This window comes from Ambystoma mexicanum, chromosome 5q (genome assembly GCF_040938575.1).
Source record: "Ambystoma mexicanum isolate Mex_15411 chromosome 5q, UKY_AmexF1_1, whole genome shotgun sequence".
In the NCBI taxonomy this organism is placed as follows: domain Eukaryota; kingdom Metazoa; phylum Chordata; class Amphibia; order Caudata; family Ambystomatidae; genus Ambystoma; species Ambystoma mexicanum.
Window position 1 is genome coordinate 1,300,778,938 of NC_090933.1, and position 25,703 is coordinate 1,300,804,640.

The 25,703-nt window shown below is 46.2% G+C and overlaps 1 protein-coding gene across 1 annotated transcript in view; it reads right to left on the bottom strand.

Annotated features, from left to right (window-relative positions):
* Positions 1 to 25,703, bottom strand: part of WDR97 (WD repeat domain 97) — an 847,808-nt gene that overhangs the window by 763,431 nt on the left and 58,674 nt on the right. Inside the window, exon 3 of the mRNA XM_069621894.1 lies at positions 7,745 to 7,875. Within this exon, the coding sequence (XP_069477995.1) occupies positions 7,745 to 7,875 (131 nt within the window). The remainder of the gene's footprint in view (positions 1 to 7,744; positions 7,876 to 25,703) is intronic.

A 25,703-nucleotide genomic window follows, 5' to 3' on the forward strand; every position in this document is an offset into this window, starting at 1 on the left:
CTTTTAAAATAATAAAGAGCTCCTTCATACTGGAATTAGATTGCGTAATTCTGTTATTGTACGTTTCTTGTTTTGCCAAAAGGATGTCCTTTTTCTTTTGGGATGATATATTGATTAGGTTTGATTTATTTTCTGTGGTAGGGTGTCGTTTCCAGGCAGTTTTGCACTTTCTTTTAATTAATCTTAGGTTTTTCAAGTGGGGAGTAAACCAATTGGCTTTTAGGTTTACGCTTTCTTAGTTTTAATGGGGCGATGTTGTCAAGAGTTGTATTCATGACTGGTATATTCTTTGACTAAAAGGCTAGGATCCATGTTGTCGGGAAGAGAGTTAAGAGTAGGCAGGATATAGGGGAGGATTTTGTCTCCTGTGATATCCTTCTTGTTTCTAGTTAGTGTAGGAGGGGCAGGAGGTAACTGTAGAGTGGGTCTTTTCTTTTTGTTGCCAAAAGATATCAGGTGATGGTCTGTCCAAATTTGGGATGAGATGGAAGTGATAGAGACAATTATGCAATTATGATCTGCAACCCAGTCGAGAGTTCTCCCTTTACTAGGAGTTGGTGCATTCACTCTCTGGGTGAAGCCAAGTTCTGTCAGGATATTGGCTACAGCAGTGGCCTGTTGGTCATTAGTATAATTAAATCCTAAATTAAAATCTCCTACTAATAGGGTTTGTGATGTATCCTTTAAGTTCTCTGATAGAACAGTGGAGAGGTCTTTGTTGAAAGTATTGATCAGGTAGCCCTGCCTAAAGTAAAAACTATTACTGTTAACCAGAGTATGTGGTTTAAGCCCACACTAGAAACCATGAAAAAACAATAGACAGGCAGAGCGGACATGGATTAAATCCAAAACAGACCAAAATAAAGATCATAGAAAAAGCTTATAGAAAAGCAATAGTTGAAGCTAAAACATCATTTTTCAATAACCAAATTGAGAGTGCAGAGAAAGGCTCAAACAAACTATTCAAGATATTTAAACAACTAGAAAAACCTAAGACCAACGTCTTTCACTCTCAGTAAAGAAGATTGTTCAACAGGCAATATATAACAGTAAGGTGTCTGGACTGTGTGCCATTTATCTCCTGCCTTGTCCGTTCCAGTTAAACTTAGTACCTTAAATCATTACATTGGCCAAGCCTAGTTGGCACACACAGGTCGTCAACACAAGTACATTGGCCAAGCCTAGTTGGCACACACAGGTCGTCAACACAAGTAATGGTTGACTATGTGTTTCCCATTTCAAACTTGCTTTTGCTTCATAAAGCACTGTGTATTAAAAAACTAAATGTCGACAACAGTGTGGTTCTGCCTGTACAAAATGTAGTCTGCTCTTTTCATCGAGCGCCCAAGCATTTTTCTTTAGGCCTTCATCAGGACACAGAGAATATGTTTTATCCCTGTATTCATTCTATAATGCCTGCGGGCTTCCGCCACATTATGAATATATGGCCACTGGAAACTGTGAATGATGCTAGGGAAAAACGCAGGAAATCCCTACAAACTTTAAAGTTGGGAGACATTTGTCAAAATTGAAGATGACCAAGACATTCTGTCAATCGTTACCTCAGTTAATTTGGTCCCAACATTTCAACATTTAAAAAAAAAAGTTTTTATTATTAACCAACAGCAAACAAACAAACATAAAGACAGGTTCAGCTATGTCATTACAGTCGTGTAGGCATACATCGATTCAAGACTTTCAGTGGGCTTGTTATTTTTCTTAACCCCTTTACCCTTTTCTCACCAGGTTTGGTTCTGTTTATTAATCTCCCAGCTCTCTCATTTTCCTACTATGTGCTCTGTGTTGAGCTTCCAGGCGTCTGCCCCCTTAATCATTTCCTCTCTTGCTGAGCTCAGTCAACTAGACACAACTACATCAGGGGTGAATATACTTTGTCCCAATGCATTCCAGGCCTCTACTCCAGAACTCCTTTCATGCATCCCTCTCTTGAGTGCTCTGTGCCATACTGCAGTTTCTGCTAGTGACCATCGCTTCAGGTCTGCCCACAAAGCCTCAGGTCTCTGGCCTTTTGCTGTTTTCCCAGCCATTGCTATTCTGCGTTTTGCCAGTATGCAGACCAAGTCTTTCCTTTTAGAGAAATGGGCCTCTCATTTCCAGCCCCTTGGAAACAAACACGGCAGGCAAAATTCAGAGGTCCACAAGTGCATCTTGATGCCTCCCTTTGCTACTCTCTCCATCACTTCCCCCCAAAATCTTGGAATCTTTGGGCACGTCCAGAACATTTGCATCATGTCCGTCCCTTCCCTCACGCATCTTGGGCAAACCTAACCTCCATCCCTCATTATGTATGATAGCCTGTGTGGTGTCATATATGCCCTGTGTGTTACATATAGTTGAGTTCGTTTAAATTTGGCGTTTGAGACTTGCTTGGTGTACAACAACACCCTGCTTCATTCTATGTCTGTGAACACTCTCTCCCTATATCTGTATCCCATTTTCCTCGCACTTTCAAATCTGTTGCGCCTAAATTACCCAGGAAGAAGTCATACAATCTCGAGACCATGTGCCCTCCTTCTGACACGTCGTACATAGTGTCTAGTGTTTTGTTCATTACTATCGCCTCTTGTTGGTTAAACCATTTCCTTCTGATCCTTTGGGCCATTCCCAAATACAATAGGAACTGGCCTTCATGTAGCAGGAACAAACAGGATTTCTCGTGATGTACCATAATACCCGAAAGCGTAGCAAATTTGGCGATGATGTCTAGCAGGTGCGGCAGATTATCCTCAGACCGGCTCACATACAACAACATGTCATCTACATATAGTTAGATCAGGTGTGCCACCCAGTCTATCACTATTCCAGCTTCTTTATACTCTTCCCAAAGGAACACGGCCAATGGTTGCAACGCTAGAATGAACAGCATCGGTGACAGTAGGCAGCCTTGCTTAGTGCCCTTATGTACCTCCCATTTCTCCGAGACTTGTCTACCAGTCCTCACCCGCGTCATGGTTGCTGTGTAAATCAGTTTTACCCATCACAGAAAGGCCTTGCCAATCCCGAAACGATCTAGAGTTTCTAGTAGCCAGTCCCAGTGGACCGAGTTGAAAGCCTTTAATGCGTCCAGCAAGGCTAATCGCACAGTCTTCCTTCATCTGGTTTGTACTATCTATGACGTGGTGTAGACTCTGCAGGTTCCACGAAGTGTTGCACCCCGGAACATACTCGGTTTGGTCAGTATGGACCAGCTCTCCTATTACCCTCTTGAGCATGTTCACCAATACTGCCGTTAATATTTTGCAGTCCTGACTTACCATTGAGAGTGGCCTGTATGATCAGCAAGCATTTCTCTTGCTTTAGGATTGGTACTATAACGGAATCTTTTAAACTGTTGGACAGCGCCCCCTAATCATGCGCCTCTGTGAAACGTCCAGCAATCTAGGGGCCAGTATTTCCGTGTGCGCCTTGTAAAACTCCCTTGGGAGTCCTACTGGCCCCGGGGTCTTGGCCGCCGGGAGTTCTCTGATTACTTCTCCAATTTCTTCTACAGTCATCGGGGCGTCAAGATAATCTGCCTAATCTGCTGTTAGTCTAGGTAAATTCAGTTGCTCTAGTGCGCCAACCACATTTCTGTCCGCTCCTGCTATGTCCCTAGAATACAGGGATTAATAAAATCTCAACAACACCCCATTAATCCCACATTGTGTTCTGACGACATCTCCAGTTTAATCTGTAATAGCACTAATCATGTCTCTTGGTTCCTCTCGCTTACATAGCCATGCTAGCAATCTCCCAGGTTTATCCCCCTCTGCATGCAGCCTTTGCGTATATTTCGCAAAGTCCAATCTGCCCAACCTTTCTCATTCCCTGACACCTTTTTCCTTAGTTTCAAGAATTCCTTTGGTTCGCCTATTGTCCCTTCACCAATGCGTTCCTTCAGTGCTATGTCACCTTCAATTGCTTCTAGGCCTGTGATATTTCTTCCCTGAGGCCTCCCCTTTTTCCTGTCGCTGCCCCTCCTATGACTACTTTAAATGCGTCGCATAGAGTGCTAACTTGTGCCACACTGCCGGTGTTGGAGGTAAAATACTCCTCTATCTGTTTGCCCAGATAGTCACTAAAGGTGTCTTCTAGCAAGGCTTCTGCTCTTAGCCACCAGGTGGGTATTCTGGGTCTTTGCGTTGTGCCCTGCCATATTGTTATTAATGGTGCGTGGTCAGAGAGGACTCTGGCCATATATTCTATTTGTACAAATTCTCCCAGATATTCTTTCCCAGTGAAAATGTAATCAATTCGCCCAGCACGGGGAGCCAGAAAGTGTGAGTAACCCAGCGTTTAACCATGCGCCTCCCTCCAGATATCTACCAGTCTGAGGCTCCGCAAAAAGGCACCCAGGGTTTTAGCTGGCGATGCAGGTTTCTTGTGTCTCCTGTCTGACCTGTCCAGGTTAGGGTCAAGAGTGCAGTTAAAATCTCCGCTCCAGACCCATGTGGATTCCCTATACGCAGATAACCTGGTATATAGTGACTTAAAGAACACAGTGGTATCGTGGTTTCGGAGCGTATGTGTTTATGAGGCAGACTTCCTGGTTTTCCCACAACCCATGTCCTAATACCATTCTACCTTCATCATCCCTTTTATGTTCCAATGGTTGAAAGGGGACAGTTGGTGTCCCCAGTTGGACCCCAACGTTTCGAGGCATTCAAAATCACCTTTCAATAGGAGATTCATCCTAGCCATAACTAGAGAAGTGCTAGCGCCACCTCTGCCTCATATGGATATCAACCTTCTCTTTGGTGTTTTATTTACCTTGGCAAACTCTCATCCGTGATTATGGTGACTTCTAGTGGTGTGACCAAGGGGGTCGGGCACCACCTGAAACCAGAGGATGGTGGGCCCTAAGGTGTTATGTGAAGGATCCCCTGGTCACTCCTAATTACCCGCCTCCCCCAACACAGAGCAGAGGACAGTCACAGGAACAATAACAACAAGACAGTCCTATTTAGGAACATCAAAGAGGCAGCCTGGTAAAGAAAGGTCAGCAACCCATCCCTTTCCAGCAACACTGTAACCCTAGTGACAAGTGCCTCCCTTAAGAAATGTGTCGCAGTGAACCAGAGTATACTGTGTGAACAATGACTGTCCTGTACCAGAGTCCATTCAAACATCAGGGGCCTTTGGGAACTCTTGAGCGCCCTCATTCATGGGCTTTGTGCAGGCATCGAGAGTAAACAGAAATGTCCTGCGAGCCGACTGTGCAGGAAATCACAGACTACCCAGACAATGTTGACACCTCTTACTCTGCCAGAAGAGCAACCACCAAGGAAGTGGAAAACATTAAACAACAAATCCTTTGCTCACAAGCATTTTCAAATACTGGGTTCATTGGAGCAGCATGCTACAGCTAACATGGTTCCCTGGCCAACCTGGCAATGGCATGTATGAAATTCAAGATGACAGATTTGCATTTAAAGACTTGGGTCTGAGCAACACTTGGGACTGAGTCACACTGAGCATACTGACCTCAGCCAGTCCAAGCCCCCCACCAATTTGCCATCCCATGTACAGACTACTACGCCCAAGCATCTCAGTTAGACACAGTTGGTTTTTGCAGAAGAAACTACTGGCATGGGTTTGGAGATGGTTGTAGGGAAGGATGAGCCTCGAGGGAGAGAGACGTCTGGAGAGGAGGAGGTGTTTGGAGAGTAGGAGCGGGTTGGGACAAAGCATAAATTGGGTTTAAGGTTGGAAGTTGGAGAGGAGGGTGGAAGGAGGAATTAAGGTGGAGGTTGCAATACCTCAGGAGGGTTGCTAGAGAATATTAAGGAGAAAGTTCGTGGGAATAAGGCCGAGGTGGGAAGGGCAAAGTCAGAGAAGGTTTGTGAACATCAGATGAATGTGGGAAAGGGAAGATGGCAGAAGATTTTTAACATCAGGAGAAAGCGGTAAGAGGCAATTAGGATGTTAGTGAAGGAGGAGGTTGCAGAAGGATTGAGTAGATAAAGCATAGTAAGGTTTGAGGAGGCCAGTTGTGTACAAGGCAGAAGTTAGAGGAAAAAACCCAGTTCAAACGGTCAGAGCCATGGCAGGTGGTGGCACTAGAGTGTGGAGCAGTGTTGAGGCTAGTCAGGACCCAACTAGAGAGACATCCAAGAGGGGAGACTATCCAACTCCATAAACCCAAAGAACCTTTCTGGGGAGACTAGGAAGGCAATGCTATTTCAGGCTTCTCTGCCCTACCTAAAATCCCTAAAAAGCATTTAACATTGAAGGTAACACCTATTTGCCTACAAGACCATCCGAACACAAAAGACTGAACCCAAAATTAAAGTAAGGGACATGGAGAGAGAAGAAAGGGTGAGGGAAACCCTTAAACTCAATACTGGCTGAGAGGAAAAAGGGTGTCTGAACCGTTTAGATCCGAGAAGCTGGCTGACAGAAGAAGGGTGCACAAAATCCTCAAACCCGACTTGAGGTGTTCTTACAGAGTAAAATGAAAGAAATACCCCATTAACACAAAATCATGGATTCTTCAGGGCTCTGTTGGTACCGAAAGGTTTAAAGTACCTTTACCCAGTTGTTGCTATTCTGGCAATCCTGTGTGGAGTCCCTGAGTACAGAGTTTAGTTCCCAGAACTGCAGTCTTGGTGTGTTTCCGATCCCCGTCATCCTCATGACACTACCCATACAGATGACAATAAATCATATGGTCTACCTCATAATAATGAATTATAAGGGACGTTGCCAGAAGAAACAGTCTAGTGATCCATTATGTGGGTCGACCGACAGGGACCAACCTGCCCTTTGGCAGTACCAGCAATAAGGAGCAACCTGTCATTGTTTCTGTTGTGAAAACGTGATGATGCGAAAGCGTTGCGCTTGAAAGTGCAAACAATCCATATCTTCTCACGAATGGAACACCATGAGCGTCATTAGAAACTTTTGCTGGTGTAACATATGGACACACAAGAATTGGAGTACAATAATTGATCGATCTCTGGACGCAATCGACATATCATGAGGACATTAAAAACAACATTTGAAGCATGCGATGTTCGCTAGCTATAACTTGTATGGCAAAAACATATCGTTCAATTTGTGGACTTAATATTCTCTTGTGAGCGTCTTTGAAAAATAAAAGCACTTATTACATTGCAGACTATTGATGTTTTCTTGAAAAATAATGTTTTGCTCTCCTATTTGGGACAAGAAATAAAAGTTATGTGATGTGAGAGGATGTGTGTGTTTAGCTTCCTGGTTCTGCGTTAGGTAACGTTATGGCGTGGGTGATGACGGTGCCACGTTTGGCTACGCTGGCCACAAAAGTCATGAAAATAGGTGGAGCATATTGCTTGGACTAGTGATGTCAGTTTGAGGGGCGGGCAAACTGTTTTCTTGCCGCAAGGGCACTTGAATTTAGGGCAGTGCATCAACGGACAAGATTAGCACAAGATGGCGGCTCCCAACCCGTTGTTTTTGCATGTGTAAAAGTGAGGAAAACTAAGGTAAAATGCATAGGAAATATTTTTAAGATCAATTGCAGTATGCTTAAAAATACATGCCCAAACAAATTGGGACAATTACATATCATTCCATTATAGTGGCTTCACAAGCTCTGAATAGATATTAACGATCTGTAACAAGGCTAAGAGAAAAGAATTAAAATGCAAATGACAAGACTGAATGAGATACAAGATTGGACCTCATGGACACCAACGAAAGGGGCATGGAAGCCTACTTAAGATGGAACTACATTCATGAAAAGGGGACGCCAGAAACATACCTTCATCACTGTGCTGGTAATGGCCTTCCGTAGCATGGCCCAGAGACGTTTGGACTTTTCCGCTGGAGTTTCCTGCCCATCCTTCAAGTGGGTGGTGGAGCAGCGGGAAGAGTCGCCACTCATAAACGAAGCTGCAGAAGGAAAAAGGGTCAATAAAATGAGCATGAAGAAAGAGTGGAAATAACGCTTCTTCCATCACTTCTTATGAACATTGTCCAAGGCACATCCCCACATTGCCAGCAATGTGTTCAGCCTTTGACCATGATGCGCTTGGCAGATGTGTAAACACAGAGGCAGTCACAATGGACAATAATATGCCCTCATGTTTGGTACCATAACAAACCACAATGTCTCATACCTGTCTGGAGAAGGAAGTGATTTTACACAGTGCTAAAAGAGAATTCATAACTTCTAGCCTATCTACCCAAATCGGACCTGGACACTCATGAAACTGAAATGATATTGCTTTGTGGCGTAGGTGTGACTTAAGTGTATTCTGCACTTTTGTGGTCTAGGTCTGGCACACAAGTCACATACAGTCATCACTATCACACCAGGTTGCTCTTGTAACAGAGGGTGCAAGGATTGCCTGCACTTCCCTCAGTTAATCTTCATCACTTCTAATCCTACTCCTCTTTGTCAGAGTCCTTCATTATTGAGGCGAATTCCACTCAAAGATAAAAATGTATCTTTTCCAGTTGCCAAGCACCAGTTTTTATTCAGACTTTGCCTCCTTACTGGATATCTGCCTCCTGCAGCCTCCGTTACACTTGCTACCTTTAACACCAATAGGTGGCTGACGGCCCAATGCAGGATGGGTGTTGGGGGGAATTTCAAGGACAGCCACGGGGTAGTATGACAGAATGTAATAGAGGTTACCTGAAGTAATCTAGATGTTACTACCACACCCCTCCACCACATGCCAGTCCTTCTGCAGAAAGCTACTGTGAGGGGTCAGAAATGAGAAGCGGACACAAAGTGGTGATGTTCTCAACATTTCATTTGTCATTTTTATTAAAAACAAAAAGGGTTTGGATAAAGGTCTAACTGTCCCTATCCTAACAGGTGTGCCCCTATGAAAACCAAACTAAAGTAAGCTGACCCTATGTCCAAATTAGCTCTGATCCTCACACAACCATACAAACATGTGCAAGGTAAATGTTTCTGGTTCCAGCTTAACAAAAAAGTGTAAAAGTTCAAAGAGGTCATTCCAATAAAGCAATCCTTGGGTCCAGTGGTCGGCTCCCTTCCCTTGAACCCATTTAGGAAACCTATTGAAAATATTTTGTTCCAATAATATTCTGTCCAAATGAATGAAAATGTCTCTTTCACAAAGTTTCTTCCTTAGATTGGCATTGGCATTTTGTCAGAATGGTAAAACAAATATCTCTTCAACAGAGCACGTTTGTCAAGATGACAAAACTAATGTCTCTTTCACATAACACAATTCAGAATGATATGGTTTCTCTTTTACACAACTGTGCCTTTCCTGGTGTACTTACCTGCCAGGAATTTCTCAACTAAATCCTCTGATATCTTGGTTTACTCTCCTGACAGGAATATCTCCTTAGTGGAAAGCTCTTGATATCCTGGTGTACTCTCCTGCCAAGAATATCTCCCTTTTAACTCGCATAGATCTCCTGGTGTACTCTCCTGCCAGGTATCTTTTTCCAAAAGGATCTCTACCTGATATTCTTATCAGGTCTTTCTGCAACCTTCACTTGTGCCTTAGGTATCACACAATTACACTTCAATAACACAACTTTGTTGACTTCAGTTGCTACTTGTGCCAAGTTCCCCCATGCTGTCATTCCATATATGAGGGCTTGTTCAAGCTATGTCTGTCAATCTTTTTTTTTCAATCTCTCTGGGCTAGTGGCAATGCTGGGTCCAGGTTTCCCCCACCTGACATCTCATGTCAGGAGAATTGTACCATGTTTGCTTTCTCTTTTCAATTTTATTCGGTCGGTATTCAGAATTGTCCTTCAAACACTAACATTTTAGCACGTTCCAGGGCACCCTTCGCTTACAGGCTGACTCACCAGTTCACCGTACTGCTGCTGCGAGAGGCATTCGTGGGACCAGCTTGGCAGTGGTTTGTTTGGTTCCCACATCAGTGTTTGCTTCCTTCACTGCCAGAACCCGAGCAGCTCTGCAGAGCCTCGTCTCCCCTGACCGAGCTGCACTCCATTCACCTTCGCTTTACTGGAGTTCCTCCTCTCCAGTCTCAAACGCTGCCAACTTGCCACAGGCAGACATTCACTGTTCTCCCCACTGCCTCTGCCACCAGTCTCGCTTCTCGCTCCACGTACTCTGCAGCCTCTCTCCTCTCTCCTTCCTCAATCTTCCAGCTGAAGTTAACCTCCAGGTTTAAATGTCCACTCCCACACAGCTGATTTGATTTCGGACAACTAGACTGCACCTTACTCTTAATGTCACATCTCCTCCCCATTGACTCCTTGTCCTTCTTCCTCGTATCAGTACCCCAGTTGTTATGGGAATTGAAGTCCATATGAGATCTAGACTTCCTATGGATGTACTGTTTTAAATACCTGTTGGAATAGAGATTGCCAGAACCAGGAGATGCTATGTGAACATTATGTGTATTAGTGGTCATAATGCTTGGCTCCACTTTACAATAAGCCTCCAGTGTTTTAACAATTTGGGTTTCAGGGAAACTGGAAGAAACGTATGTCTCTATTAGTGGAGTTACCTTTCCCCCCGATATATGTCCCCTGCCATATGGTCCTCCCTCAGGATACCACTCCCAGGGTCAAGATCAGGTAGTGGCTGCCTTTCCCTGGCTATATGGGAGGAGATCACTATCAGGGGTTCAGTGATGACCTTGCAGGATTCATCACACTACAGAACGCTGAGAATGACAATGACTCATCTGTTGCAATTGAAAGACTTCAAGAGAGAGGTGAGCACTAGTTAAGATCAAGGAGAGAAGGAGAAAGCCCAAGTAGAGGGGGGTAAAAAGCAAAAACAAACCAGATGAGAAAAAGAAAAGCTAAGATGGGAACCGCAGCATTCCTGGTTGTTGTAGGGCCTCAAGGAGACGAGGAGGGAAGACAAAGTGGGTTAGACAAGGTGAGTGAGAAGGTGAATAAAGAGGGCCTGCAAAGACCCTCGGTGTGAAAATGCTCACTGCAAGCACGGGCTACCAGAATCTTTTGAAATATCCTGAGAGCTGATCCTAATCCGAATGGTAACATGGTCATGGTTGTCCACTGTCATGATTCAGAGGTACCTCTGAAGGCAGGGATAGATAGGGTCACAGAGGTATGCATCTGCCACATCAATGGGCACTAAGTGGGTTCCTTGTATTTCAAGTGGTCAATTCTCAGATGTGTCTCCATCCTGAACCATGTTTGTGAAATAAATGTGTTTAGTATCTTGAGGTTCAGTATTAAATGGACCCCCCTCCTCTTTCTGAACCAACAAAAGAAAAGAAAGTTTGCACCTCACCCGCTGCAGGAAGTAGGCAAAGGGGAGTTGACCAGATCATAGATATTATCGAAAGCTGTTCCTTCCAGGTCTGAGAGCTGTGGGTGCACCTATTGGTCACCACATGAGAGAAGAATTACAGTCAATAGCCACCCTGAGTGATCTTCTTGATCCATTCGCTGGTGAGGGAGCATTCCCAGATGCTAGAGAAACCTAGTAGACAAGCGCCCACAGAACTCCCTGGAGTTTGCCCTCCCATGTAGCCAGGAACTAGGCTTCGGGTCCTAGGGCGGCATGCAGGGATGCGCAAGTGGTCTTGGTTTACAGGCTTGCCATGTGATCTGTCCTGCGATTTCTGGTGGAAAGGTCGGTAATCGATCTTCTTCCCAATGGATAGTCAGGGCATATTAGGCTTTGTGCGTGAACATTAAGCATGCTTTCACTCTTTGAACACTCAATGAACTTTGCCCTCGACTAATTTTGCAAAGAGCATTATACCTTGGAAAGCAAGCCGTATGGCTTCTGATTACTGGGCTGCATCGGTGTTCCAATTTTTAATGTGTAAATGTTGTGTTGCAGAGATGGCAGATCCTGCTGCCGAAGCAGATGTCAGTAAAAGGTCAAGTCTGACATAAATTCAGTCCGTCTTTCCTCCAATACCTCTGCACATTTTGCTTTTCACTCTGTTGCCTGAAGAGCCTGGTAATCAGGCAAACAACTTTCAGATGTGCAAGCGGCATGGGCATGGCATATCACAAAAGGATTGCTTTGTTGTGTGGTCCGCCATCCTATCGGTTGAGCCCCTGATGGCTTCTACTCACTGTGAAGCTATACAGTAAAGATTTGCACTGAATCAATGACATGTCACTCTTATCCTATCAGGGGATATCATTTAGTTATCAGCAAAGTGAGTAGGCTTTTGTCAGGTTCTTTCTATTCATGAATGACCACGTACCCCACATGTGGGTGAAGAGGTAACCTTTCCTCTGGTGTTGGGAACTGTGTATATAGCCATAAGAGGTGGGTGGCTCCTCTTGTATGACTGAATCTTGGATGTGTTATTTATTCTTGTTTGCACAAACAGTTCAGGCAAACCATGTTTATCCAGGGTTTTGCCCTGGCCTCTGCCTTGAAGTTGGAATCTTTGGATATAGCATATGTGCAGTCCTTTCCAAGGGTTGGTAGACAGCGTCTCATGTTTGCTATCACAATTAAACAAACCGTGTCATCAGAATTTGAGACACTTTTAGAGAGAGCCTGAGACCTTTGTCCCCTACTGGAGCTCTGGCGTGTGGGAAAGTCAGATGATGAGGAAGTGGATGAATTTGAGGAATCTCTACAGTGCTTCCTTTTTTGTGCGTTTCTCCATTGTGTCCTTGTAAAAAAAAGGGAGTTCTGAAGGGGAGGAGTGGGCGGGAAGGGCAAGCCCTTCGAGGGGGGGTGGGAGGGAGGGGACAGTTGGTTGGGGGGTGTTTTTGGGAGGTGGGGGGATGGGGGTCAGAGGGCAAGCAGCAGTAACTTGGCTCGAGTACCAGGCCCGGGTGGGGCGCCAACGATACCATTGCAGGAGGGAACAGGAGGGCGGCGTGCACAATGGCAAGGCAAGCCCCAGGTTCGTCGGATTGGGTGTCAGGAAGGCAGGGGGGAGAGGGGCGGACTGTAGGCTGTGGCGGTATGAGTGGGATTCAAGTGGCTGACGCATAACGTGAGGGGTTTGAATACCCCTCTCAAGAGGAAGAAATTGGAGCAATTTACGAGAAAAGAGGGGCCAGATGTCTGAACATCTGGCCCTACAGGAGACGCATCTTCGACAAAAAGACCAGGGGCGTTTGAAGTTGCGGGGGTTTGGCCAGATCCTACATGCCTCGGGGAGCAGTAAGTCGGGGGGGGGGTTGCTTTAGTCATTAGAGACTCGGTGGATTCTAGAGTAACTGACATTATAAGGGACAAGGAGGGAAGGTATATTATGGTTAAGGGCTCTCACCGAGATGACCAATATACATTGGCGGTGGTTTATGCCCCGAATTCGGGCCAGGAGCAGTTTATAAAGCGGGTGCTGGGAGTTTTGGAAGAAAAGGCCTGGGGGCAAATGGGGGACCTTAACATAGCTTGGGAAAGAGACAGGGACAGGTCGGGGGCTCCTGCGAGAGGAGGGGTGGACATGATGTCTTCAGGCCTGAAGGAGAAAATAGGTGGAGTAGGTCTACGGGATGTATGGCGGGAGCTAAAGGGGGAGGAGGAGGGCTATACTTTTCTATCCGGGGTACATGGGTCCCAATCTAGGATCGATTATATATGGGTCTCCTCTAGCTTGGTGGGTAGAATCAGGGAGGTTGTAACGGGCCCCATTGGCATAGCGGACCACAAGGTGGTTTCGATGCGGATGCCCCTGGGTCCTAAGGAGAAGGGGGTATGGTCCTGGAGGTATCCAAGATATCTCCTCATGGATCCCATTGTTCGGCAAGAAATGGAGGATAAGATCAAGACTTATTTTGAGTTTAACAAGAGGGGAGACACGGGGGATGGGACGAGATGGGATGCTTTTAAGGCTACGCTGAGGGGGGAGCTCATTGCAGCGGCTGCGCAGAGGAAGAGGCAACTGGCGGTGCTCGAAGCTCAATTAGAGGGGGAAGTTGAGAAGGCTAGGCAGCAGGCGGGAGCTACCCTGTCTAGGGTGGCTATGAGGGAATATCGAAGAGCTTTGGGGCAGTTGGAACTTCTCCGTACTAAAAAGGCCGAAGGGGCGCTTCTCAGGGTCCGCCAGACGTTTTATGCAAAAGCAAATAAGGCGGTTGCACTCCTTGCGCGCCTGCTGAGAGGAGCCCAGTCTAGGAATGCAATCACGGCCCTGAAGACGGGGGCAGGGGAGCGGGTGACGTGGCTGGGGGAGGTGCAGGAGGTGTTGGTACAATTCTATGAGTCTCTCTATGCATCGCAGGGGCCCCCGGCCGATGCCCAGACGGATTTCTTGGACAGAATAGAGCTGGGGAAGATCGGGTGAGAGGTGAGGGACCTTCTTAACAGGGAAATCTCAGAGGAGGAAGTGAGGAAAGTGATTTGTGCCCTTCCTCCAAACAAGGCACCGGGCCCAGATGGCTATACTGCGGCCTTCTACAAAACCTTTGCGTCCGTCCTTGTCCCACAGTTGACCGACCTTTTTAATTCGTTCAGATCGACGGGGAGGATATCCCCGTCTATGGAGGAGGCGAGACTGACCCTCATTCTGAAACCGCATAAGGACCCAGAGGAGAGGGCATCTTATCGGCCAATAGCGCTGATTAATATCGACGCAAAAAGGTTCACGAAGATCTTGGCCAACAGATTGGAGGGCTTGCTCCCCGGGACGGATTCACCCGGACCAGGCGGGGTTTATAAAGGGCCGGCAAACCGTGGACAACATCAGGAGGGTAGCTCACCTAGTGGAAAAGGCTGTCAGAACAGGGACACCCGTGGTACTTTTATCCTTAGACGCAGAAAAAGTGTTTGACCGAGTGGAATGGTCTTTTCTGTTCAGGGCAATGCAAAAAATGGACATTGGCATAGAGTTCCTGCGTATGGTCCGGGCCAATTATCAGGTGCCAACCATGAGAATAGCGGTGAATGGGGTCATGCCGCGAGCCTTTATGCAGAGCAGGGGTACTAAGCAGGGCTGCCCCTTGTCCCCAATGCTTTACGCAATTTATCTCGAGCCTCTACTACAGGCCATTAGGGAAAGCCGGGTGATAAGAGGTATTCCATTTGGAAGGAGGGAACAGAAAGTTGCAGCATTTGCTGACGACATGCTGCTAACACTGACAGCACCCCGGGAATCGATCCAGGCAAGCAGGGCTTTATTGGAGGAATTCGGGGAAGCCTTGGGCTTGAAGATTAATCTTGGCAAATCAGAGCTCCTGAATTTGACTCTACACCCTGGGGAGCGGGAGGCACTTAGAGTGGCCACCCCTTTTCTGTGGAGTCCGGGTGGCATTAAATACTTGGGAGTGACGATTACGCCAACGTTAGTTGGCTGGTATCAAGACAACTATCCACCATTGTTGAGGGAGTTAAAGGGGGATTACCGGCGGTGGAGGGCACTCCGGGTTTCATGGTTGGGTAGGGTAGCTGCGGTTAAAATGGTGACTTTGCCGCGCCTCCTGTACTTCTTCCAGGCAATACCGCAGGCGGTACCCGTGGGCTTCTTTAAGGAGCTGAGTTCCCTGACCAGTGAATTCTTATTGGTGGGAAGGAAAGCCCGGGTTAGCAGGCAGCTGATGATGGCACCCAGAAGGGAGGGGCCTTGCATTGCCGAATTTCCAACAGTATTACGAGGCGGCGCAGCTGCGGCTAATTAGAGAGTGGCTTCTGGAAGGGGAGGCTACATGGGATAAACAGTGGGCGAAAATGGACAGAGCGGTGGCGCACCATGGCATTGCGGAGGTGTTGTGGCTCCCTAGGCAGCTACGGCCTCAGCATCTTTATGAAAGCTCCATAACGAAACTGATGGCAGATAACTGGGATAAGCTGGTGAGAACAAAAGGGATTACGACCTTCCCATCTCCTTTCACGCCTTTGTTTGGTAACATGGATTTCACTCCGGGTTTGGAGGGGGGTGCATTTACGCAGTGGCAGGAGGGGGGATGTACTCGACTGGGCAAGTTATTCTGCGGGGAAAGAATCCTTTCATTTGTGGAGTGCAAGAGAGAATTTAGCGTAACAGAGGGGGACAGGCTCAGATACGCGCAGCTGTGGCATTGGGCATTGAACCCAATCAACAAGCAGGCGGCGACAAGAGAAAAGACGAGCTTTGAGAAGTTTCTTCTATCTAATGATGGGTCCAAGGGACTGGTGTCTAATTTATACAAAATCCTGGACGATGCTACCCTTAGGAGCCAATGGAGTTACATGGGTAGGTGGGAGCAAATCATAGGTAGGGACATTGAGCGTAAGGATTGGGAGAGGCTATGGCGGAAAATCCCCAAGCTGGCCAGGGCGTCCCAACTCCAGGAAATGTGGTACAAGATTTTGTTTGGGTGGCATTATACCCCTGTGCGCCTTCGAGAGATTTATCCTGACACTTCGGGGAGGTGCTGGAGGGGTTGTGGTCTAGAGGGCACGGCGCAACATAATTGGTGGGACTGCCCTGCAATCAGACCCTTTTGGCAGGAAGTGGCTGGGCCCAGGAGCAGGCATTTGGGGTGGGGGGGGCAGCAGACCGCCAACGCTCTCTCTCTCCTGGGGTTGGGAGGGGATATTACCTTGGGGGAGTCTAGAGCCAGGGAGAGGGCAAGAGTGATTCTCATTCTCGCAGCTATGACTTTAATAGCGCAACGATGGAGAAGTGCTGAGGTGCCCCTCATGAGGGACCTGTTGCAGAAACTCTGGGAAATTATGGCTCTTGAGTGGGCAACTTATGCAATGGACGATAAACTAAATTACGGTATTTCTCAAAGATGATTTCCGAATTGGGTGGCGCCCGCAGCGCCTGCGTCTCCTGGACTTGCAGTAGACTTTTGTGTGTTTTTTGGTGGAGATGATGGCATAGGGGTTAGTAAAGGGGGGATGAGGGAAGGGGGATTGGGGGTCATGCTCGGGATGGTGCCAAATCACGTTTTCTTTTGCTTGACTTAGGGTGTTTGGGCTCGAGGACCGGCTAACGCTGTGAGCGGGGGGTAGGGGGGGGAGGTGGGGTTTGTTTATTTGTTTCCCTTTTGTTGTTGTTGAAAATCAATAAAAAGAGTTTAAAAAAAAAAAAAGGGAGTTCTGCTGTAGTTAGTGAAGGCGTCCATTTCCCGACACAATATCCAAAAACTCAGAATAATAGACGCAACCCAGTAGGAAATGAGACTAGGTGATTGCAAGTAGGACACAGTTTATAGAAGATAAACTGTGCACGCATAGAACTCTGCTGCCCAGAGAGCACTCTGACAAACATTAAAAGGGCAGCACATTATAAGATGGAAAATCGTCATTGATGACACCACATCACAAGTCAACAATTCTACAACAAAATTGTGTTGAGCCATTAGTACAGTATAGATGTTTAGATGATGACCACGTAGGTTTGGCAGTTGCTTGGGTGTCACTCCCGCAGCACGTGGGTCAGCTGGGCTCATCTCTGTGAGGTGAAGGTCGTGTTAGCAAAAATGATACACTCCGTGACTGGCTAATCTACAATGACAGGGTCTGAGAGCATAAAACAAATGACAATCATAAAGGTCTGGTAGGAATGAGGGTGTTTCTCAGAGTACATTGACAAGTTATAGGTATGCATTCTACCCTCTGCACCCCGGTACCCATAAACCTAGAGTCCCCGACCCAGGTGCCCATCATAGAGGTTTTGATCTACCTGATGCCTCATGACAGGAATAGACAAGTGTTAGGATTAGGAAGAATATATGAGTGTCTGGGGGCAGGGTGGGGGTCAGAAGGGGCATGGGCAGGTTAGTGGAGATGAATGAGCACTCAGGCGGGGGCCTGTTCTGGTCTCACATGGCGCAGTGAGCTCATCTGTTCTTGGACGGTACCAAAGGTTGCAACAATGAATGGCTGAACTTCAGTGAGAACAGGGTTTGTGCGATGCTGGCAGGAGGCAGTGGGGTGGGGGTCCGGGTTGGTGGTTTGAAGCGCAGGGCAAAGGGAGAGACAGGCTTTTAGAGATCATTTTCAGGCCTAGTAAAAGATGGTGTCTGGTGGGTTACCAAAAATGGAGTCTGTGCGCTTCAATAAGGCTTAGTTACATGTTTTCCTTGTTAGTAATTAGTAGGTGATTAACACATATTACAGTTGGGCGGGAGGGGGGACGTCTCCCCCTTCATCACAAGCGAGATCCATCTATACGGGAGTGGTGAGAGGGGTGGGAAAGACCACCTCTCCCCCAACACTCCCCCCTTTCGTTACTCCTAAAGTAACGAATACCCTCCTCCAGTACGTCTACATTCTTCTGCTTCATCCCATGCGGGTGTAACTTTTATCGGCATCCATGCGCGGCACACACTTCTTAGACTTTCCCCACGCCGTGCATATTCTTCAGGAGTACAGGTCATGTAAATGCAACCCCTATCCCCCGCTAGGTCAACCCACACCTCCTTGTGGTTTTCTAGATCTTGGGGCTGTTTGATGGTTGTGTGCCATAAATTATCTACTATATTCCCTGTGTTGTAGATGGCCACCACGCAATATTTGGGTTCATCATTTTCACCTGTTTGTACTTGGGCTTCCCTAGTATCATGAGGCATTTTCCCATTTCTGTTTGGATTGTCCACAGTTACCATCATCATCGCACTATTAGGAATCGCCTCTGCACAGCATCGTACTCCCAACTGACACACACAGAAGATCAGCAGGAGGAAGACAATAATGGGGACCAGTAACTTCATTGCAGTCCCGAGCCATGATGGCACCAAGTCAAATGCAGTGCTGAAGCAGTCACTGGATTGAACACCACCTTCCTCTTTCATCCGCACTCTGAGTTCATGCACTGCTAATATTACATGAAAAAGTGTCCCATTTTCAGCATCTGAAGAAGGCACGAATGTGCAACATGCACTCTGGATTTTTTGGCAAATACTGCCCTCCATTGCTGTGAGGAGGTCTACGACATAACGGTTTTGCATCGTCATCACCCTTAGTGCTCTTAGTTCTACCTTGATGACATTGAACCCTTCCTCAGTGTCGTTGGCCAATTGGATCAGCTCCCATCAAATTATTTGAAGCCACTTGGCGTTCGTTTGTGCTTGGATGCTGGGGATCAGTGATACAAAGAATGTCTCGTCTGACTTCAAGAGTTTGTATTGATCAGGAACCTGTGCCAAGAGGTCTGAAGAGTCTTTAGAGAGGTAGTTGGATGCTCTCTTTCTGCAGGACACTTGATCTTGCAGTTTGTCTTCTGATAACGCGTCATAGATTGGGGGCTCTTCACTTGCAGATTTGGGTGCCAGTTGCTGTGGATTGGGCACCCCTTCACCCTTGATGTGCTTCTCTGGAATCACCAGTAGTGCAGAGTGCCAGCGTTGCCAGAGCACAGTGGCCCCTCCATGATGACGGGAGGTGCAAGTATGCCCGTTTGCCACACACCCAATAATGGTCCATCAAAGCTGCAGTTCCTTTTCGCATGTCAGGTATTACGAGAGTTCTGTTGTAGCGTGTTTGAACCCATGGAAGCAGAGTTCATATTTTTCTTGATGCTGGATCTTGATTGGTTTTTCGAGAGCTGTGACCCATGTTAGTTTTGTGATGTGTTGAGACCATATGTGGGCGCACGTGTCGTCCATCCATTGCAGTCTTTTGTTTGATAATGCCTTGCACATCACTGGTGCATCTTGCTATTTATTTTCAGCGGACATTGTCCCTTTTATTGCAAATAATGGCTCTTTGAAGCATGTTGCACCTTCAGGTTTCTTCTTGCATAGTTTTTCATCAGGAGGAAGCAGTTGTAGTTTTACTGTGTGTGCCTGCAAGGTGCTCCTCATCATCCATGGTGCGAGATGAACGAGAAACTGGGCTTCCACTAGGGGGAATTCTTGTGGCACTAAAACCTTAGGCGTCCCTGATGCATGAGGTATCAGTGAACACACATGACAGCTACCGTTTGTGGCCTGTCTCCCTGTGGCGCTCATGTCAGAGTGCGACTTGTTAGACTGGTCCGGATGACGAAGATCCTCTACCTTATCCAACCCCAATCCGTGATATGCATCGTATTTGTATTGCTTTATTTGCCGCTTTCGTCTGTGTATTAATTTATTTCTACCATTAGTTAGTGACCTTTTATGCTGTTGACCATCAACACTCTGCGTTTCGTGTGCACTGAGAGCATATAAGCGTTAAATCGGAAAGAGACCACATCTAATTTTACATTGGTACCATTACTACGCTGCTAGTATTGAGGGCTCGGGAGCTCTTCTGATGTGTCAGCAGGAGACAGAGTACACACTTAACATTTGAGGTAGGGTATCTGGTTGTCTTCGAGTCACTTGGTGGTACTGTAAACATTACTGGACTAGATAAATAATCATCATGTACATAAATTACTTTTTCACTGTCATTCATTAGAAATAGCCCATGCTGAGGTGACACCATTGGGCGATTTATGTGTAATGTAGTAAGGTTTAAGGAGGTATTATGGTCCCATATTAGTTTCCTCTCTTCTTGTATTATTTTCCCCCTCCCCCTTCTTTTATGTTTCCAACAAGTACATTCTCAAACAGAACATTATAGAAAACACAATGGCCGTAAAATAAAGACCACAATCATATGAATATGCCCTAGTGGCACTTATACCATTCCTACTACTATCTAACTGATTTCTACTAGTAACCAACAACCTTGTTTCCGCCATTGTAGTACCTACAGAGTGTGATATAAGGGATTGAACACACTTTCAGTTGATCAGTAGTTACGAACATTAAAAGCACAGGTGCAATTTCGTAAAAAGAGAGAGAGAGAGAGAGAGAGAGAGAGAGAGAGAGAGAGAGAAAGAGAGAAAGAGAGAGAAAGAGAAAGAGAGAAAGAGAGAGAATGAGAGAGAAGCGTGATAAGGAATACATTATTTTTCACATAGTACGTTTGAAATACATATATTTCTGCTATAGATATGTACATATCCTTATGTTTCTCTTAATCACTATACTGCTGTTGCTCTGTTATCTCTATGCCACTATACTACTTTATATAGTGCTTTTGAAGGAGTTGCTGCCTCATGTTCATTTGGCTGTAGTGTTTCTGGTACTGCACTGTCATGTGATTTTGTAACATCTGAGGGTTGATCCAGCAGTTCTGGTCCTTCACTTTTACTGCTGAAGGTGTGCAATACATTACCTCGTAAGGGCCATGAAATCTTGGAGTTCCACTGCCTTACAAAGCTGGTTCTTCAGGCATTAAAAGTTTTGTCGGGCTATCTGCTGAGGGCGTTGAAGTATCGGTTTCGTTTTCTTGTGTGAATGGTGGGGCTGTTTCTTTTGAAATCACTCGTACTTCCCTTGTGAGGTGTGTGAGGTATTCCTTGAATTTCTCTCCCAACACTTTGGCACTTGAAAGTGGGCATCGGACATCCTTACTGGAGACAAGGGCATTTGCATTTGTTGACCAGTTACTATTTCGTGGGGTGACAAATGGTGGTCCTTACTAGCTTGTGTGCGCAGTTGGAATAAGGCCAGTGGGAGGCAATAAACCCAATTCTTTTTGAGAGTGTGGCAAAGTTTGGACAACCTACTTTTAAGTAGGCTGTAGATTTCTTCTACCATCCCATTTGTTTGCGGGTGGTAAATTGAACACATTTTATGCTTTATTCCCAGTAATGTAGTCACTTCTTTGAAAAGGTCATTCACACAATGTGTCCCATTGTCAGATGTATGACATCGCATATGCCTCACCGTGGGAACACTTCTCTCACTAAAAACTTGGCAGCACATTTCGCGTCTGGGTGGGCACAGGGTCCAGCCTTCACCCAGCGAGAAAAGGAACAAACAACTATTATCAAGAATCTAGCCCCATTGCATCTTTCTCCCATATCTGCATAATCAATGTGCAGTTCGCAGAAAGGTCTGATGGGGCGAGACAGTGTTCCCCGCAGTGTCCTGAGAGTCCTTCCTGAATTGAATGTTTGGCATGTTATGCACTCAATTGTTAATTTATTAAGGTATTCTTGGAGGTTTGGGATGAACCAATCCTCCTGGATGTCTGCCGTAATGTGTTGTTTTGAGGTGTGGCCAGGAAAGTGCAACTGCTGGAAAGCTACTTGCAACAACTCTATTGGCATCACCACTTTTCCTGTTGTGTCCTGTCTACATAGGAGGCCTGTAGGTGACTGTGTGCATCCACGTTTTTGCCAATTAGTTCTTGTTCTTACTGGGGTGCTTTCTTTTGGAGTTTTATTATTTGTGCTGTTGAGAGAGCGTTATATCCACTATCTTTGGGCTGTTCTACTCTTTCCTTTACTACGCATTCTGTCAAGTCTTTCTGGAAGTATGCTGCTTGTTTTGCAGCGGCATCAGCCGCCGCATTTCCTAGTGATATTTTGTCTATATTATTAGCGTGGGCGTGGCATTTTACCAGTGCTACTATTCACGGCTCTACAAGTGCTTCAATCAATTCATTTAGTAATCCTGCATGTTGCACTGGTGACCCATCTGCCGTTCTGAACCATCTTCTTCTCCATCTAGATAGTCCAGTATGTACCGTGGTTGGTACATATGCTGAATCTGTGTATATTGTCACTGAACGCCCTTTGGCCGCATGGAGTGCTTCAATTAGTGCTATTAATTCTGCTGCTTGAGCTGAATAATGCATGGGCAACCTCTTCCGTATTAACACGTTGTACTCCCCTTCCTCCAAACTTACTACTGCCATCCAAAACATGATTTTGACCAGTCTCCAGACAAATAGATACTGACCTGTGTACAAAATATCTCTCCCTCATTCAGGGGGATTTCACTTGCTTTGGGAATGTCGTCTCCTTCTCCCTCATAAGTGGCACAATCATGCGTTTGCATATCCTCTAATGTACAAGGCTCTATAGGGAATGTGGGTGGGTTCACTGTTTTACAGCGTATCACATGAACGTTTGGGCTTGAGATGATAATTTCATAGGCAGTGGCCCTTTCTGTTGCGAGTGTGGATTTTGATCGTTCAAGTATGGCAAACAAAGAGTGTTCAACAAATAACGTGATGGAGCAACTTTTTTCAATCGCGAAGGCAGCTGCTGCAAGAGCCTGTTCACAAGGGAAATGGCCCTGCATCATTAAATCGAGGGTATTGCTGTTGTAGTAAGCTAGTGGTTTGTGGCCCAAGGATGTCTTTTGTGTTAGTACTGCAGTCATCAGTGTTCCGTTTGAATGTGAGAACAAGAAAAATTCCCGGTCATAATCAGGTGTGGCAAGGACGGTTGGTGTGCACATCAGTTCTTTTAATGTCGTGAAAGCAGTATGCATTTCAGGTGTCCATGTTATTGCTGTGTTTTCTTTCTATGCTTCTTTCAATCCTTGTAATAGGGGTTGTGTGTAAGCGGCATAATCTAAGATCCATTCCCTGCAGTAATTACAAATGCCAAGGAACTTTTGCACGTCTTTCACTGTGTGAGGTCTGGCTGTTGCCCGCACCCCATCGCTGCTCTGTCAGGAATTATTCTCTTACCATCTTTGGAGATTAATTGGCCCAGATACAACACTTCTGCCAAAGAGTATTGAAGTTTGTTCTTATCTACCTTGTACCCCTTGCTGGCCAGTAATGTTAGAAAAGTGACAGAATCTCTCCTGCATGCTTCCTCCCCTTCACTGCACACCAGGAGGTCATCAACATATTGAATGGTGGTGCTTTGAACATCAATATTGCAGAGATCTTCGTGCAATATTCTATTAAAAATACTTGGGCTTTGTCAATACCCCTGGGGTAATTGGCAATGTTCATTTCTTTTTCCCCCTAGAGTGAAAGCTTTTAGGTGTTGAGACTCTTGGTCAAGTGGTACTGAGAAAAAGGCGTTTTCAAGTCCACCACCGTGAAGTGTGTTGCTTGCTTCGGCATACTGCATAAAATGGATGCAGGATTCAGAACAAGAGGGAACTCCTTTTGGACAATGTCGTTAAGTGGGTGAAGGTCTTGCACCATACGCCACGACCCCCCTTTCGCTTTTTAAATCGAATAAATCGCAATATTGCATGGGGAGTTTGAGGGGACAATGATGCCCTGTTGTAATAGTGCGTATATGGTGTCCTTTATTCCCTCCTCTGCTTCTCTTGATAGGGGGATGGTCTGACCCTGGGCAACACTGCTCCAGGTTTAAGCTTTATTTTTATTGGGGTCACTTCCTTCAATAACCCTACATCATGGGGGTTCATAGTCCATACGTTTGGTGGCACTAGCTGTAAGTCTTTATCACAGAATGATGGTGGGTGGGGTATTGGCACACTGCTGGGACTCCCTGGTGGGGAAAAGCTGTAACACAGGCCAACAAGAACTCCAGGACGGTTGGCGGTGATGTCCCCGGCCGTGGGCATCTGTTTCCCATGTGGGTGTACTGTCCCCAAGCACAGTGGCAGCGCCAGGGAGCCCCTGGCAGGGTCCCCATCCATCCCCAGGGTGAAAGTCTATAACACAGCCCGGCCAGCGCTCCAGGATGGGCAGGGATGATATCCCTGGCCTTGGGTGGCTTTCTCCCATGTGGTTTGACCATCCAAGCCCAGAAGTTGTACCAGGGAGCTCCGGCAGGGTCCCCAAACTTTCCCAGAGGGAGAAGCTGTAACGCAGGCCAGCCAGAGCTTCAGGAAATTCGGAGGTAACGGCCATTTATAGTAATGTACCCCATTAATTGCAAGGTTGAAAGGATGTAAACTAGACCGTGCATAGTCATCATTTTACACACTGTCCGCACTTTGAAGGATTCCAATATTTCTGCTGTCTGTAGGGGAGGCATGGTATCACAAGTATGACACTGACACAAAAGATACAATTTGTAAAACCTTTATTAAAGTTTATGGGTTTGGAAAAACTCCTACTTTGCCCTATATCCAGGATGGGAGTATTCTAGACCATAAAACGATAAACAAAACAGTCCTAGTGGAGTCTGTCAAATCAAAATGCCTATGTTAAAAAGAAACTAATGCCTGCCCTATCTCTTGTACAAAACGTGTACAAAGGAAATATGTATGTATAGGAAAATCAGTGTTCAAACAAAGAATAAATGTGGCTGAACAAGCTCTCTTCACACGTCAGACAACACGGAATAGGGCGGTCCCCGTAGACAGGATGATACACTCTAGCTCTGGATTTTAACACATAAATAGTTCAAAACGTGGATCGAGGCCCGCCTGGCCTTACACATTAAAGTCTCTCCTTCCAACCTTTCAAACAACCTTCAACTAAGTTCACGCCGGTCACCCTATGTCAGGCTCATCAGTCTTCACTTGTGATATAATGTTGCCACTTCAATCTTTCCTTAACACACACCAGTCTCTCAGATCTTTTGCCAACTCACCTGCTGTGTGCTTTTCTTTTCTTTATAATTGTCCAATTCACGAGTCAAGGTTAGTACCACAGGCTTGGCCTCGCCTCCCCAACTCTGCCGTTCACCCGAGAGGGTCGCTGGCGTCCTTGAAACAGAATGCAGCCTTCTGCTTTAGAATTTGGCCTTCTCCACTTGCTGCCTTTTGAAGGCAACAGCCTCCTGTAGGGAACTCCTAGGGTTCTAGACCCGCTGCTCTCGTCCCTTGGTCCGTCGCTCTGCTCCAGTAGGTTTGCCTTCGCCCCGGAGGTTCTGCTCTTACTTGTGTTCCACCTTGCTCAGAGTGTGTCTCTAGGTTCCGCCTTTTATCCGTGTGAGGAGAGCTAATTGGTATCAGGTGTATGCACTTAAAGTCAAGTACATGACTTTGCCTGACCTGATTAGTGGGACATGTCCAGTGGGATGTATAAGAGTTAATCTTGTTACTCTCAGTCGCCCTCTTCCTCGGCACAGTGTTTGTGTAGAAAGGGGGGGGCTGGGACATCAGAGAATCCTAAAAAATAGGATGGGTTAGTTGTACAGAAAAGGGGGGGAATACCG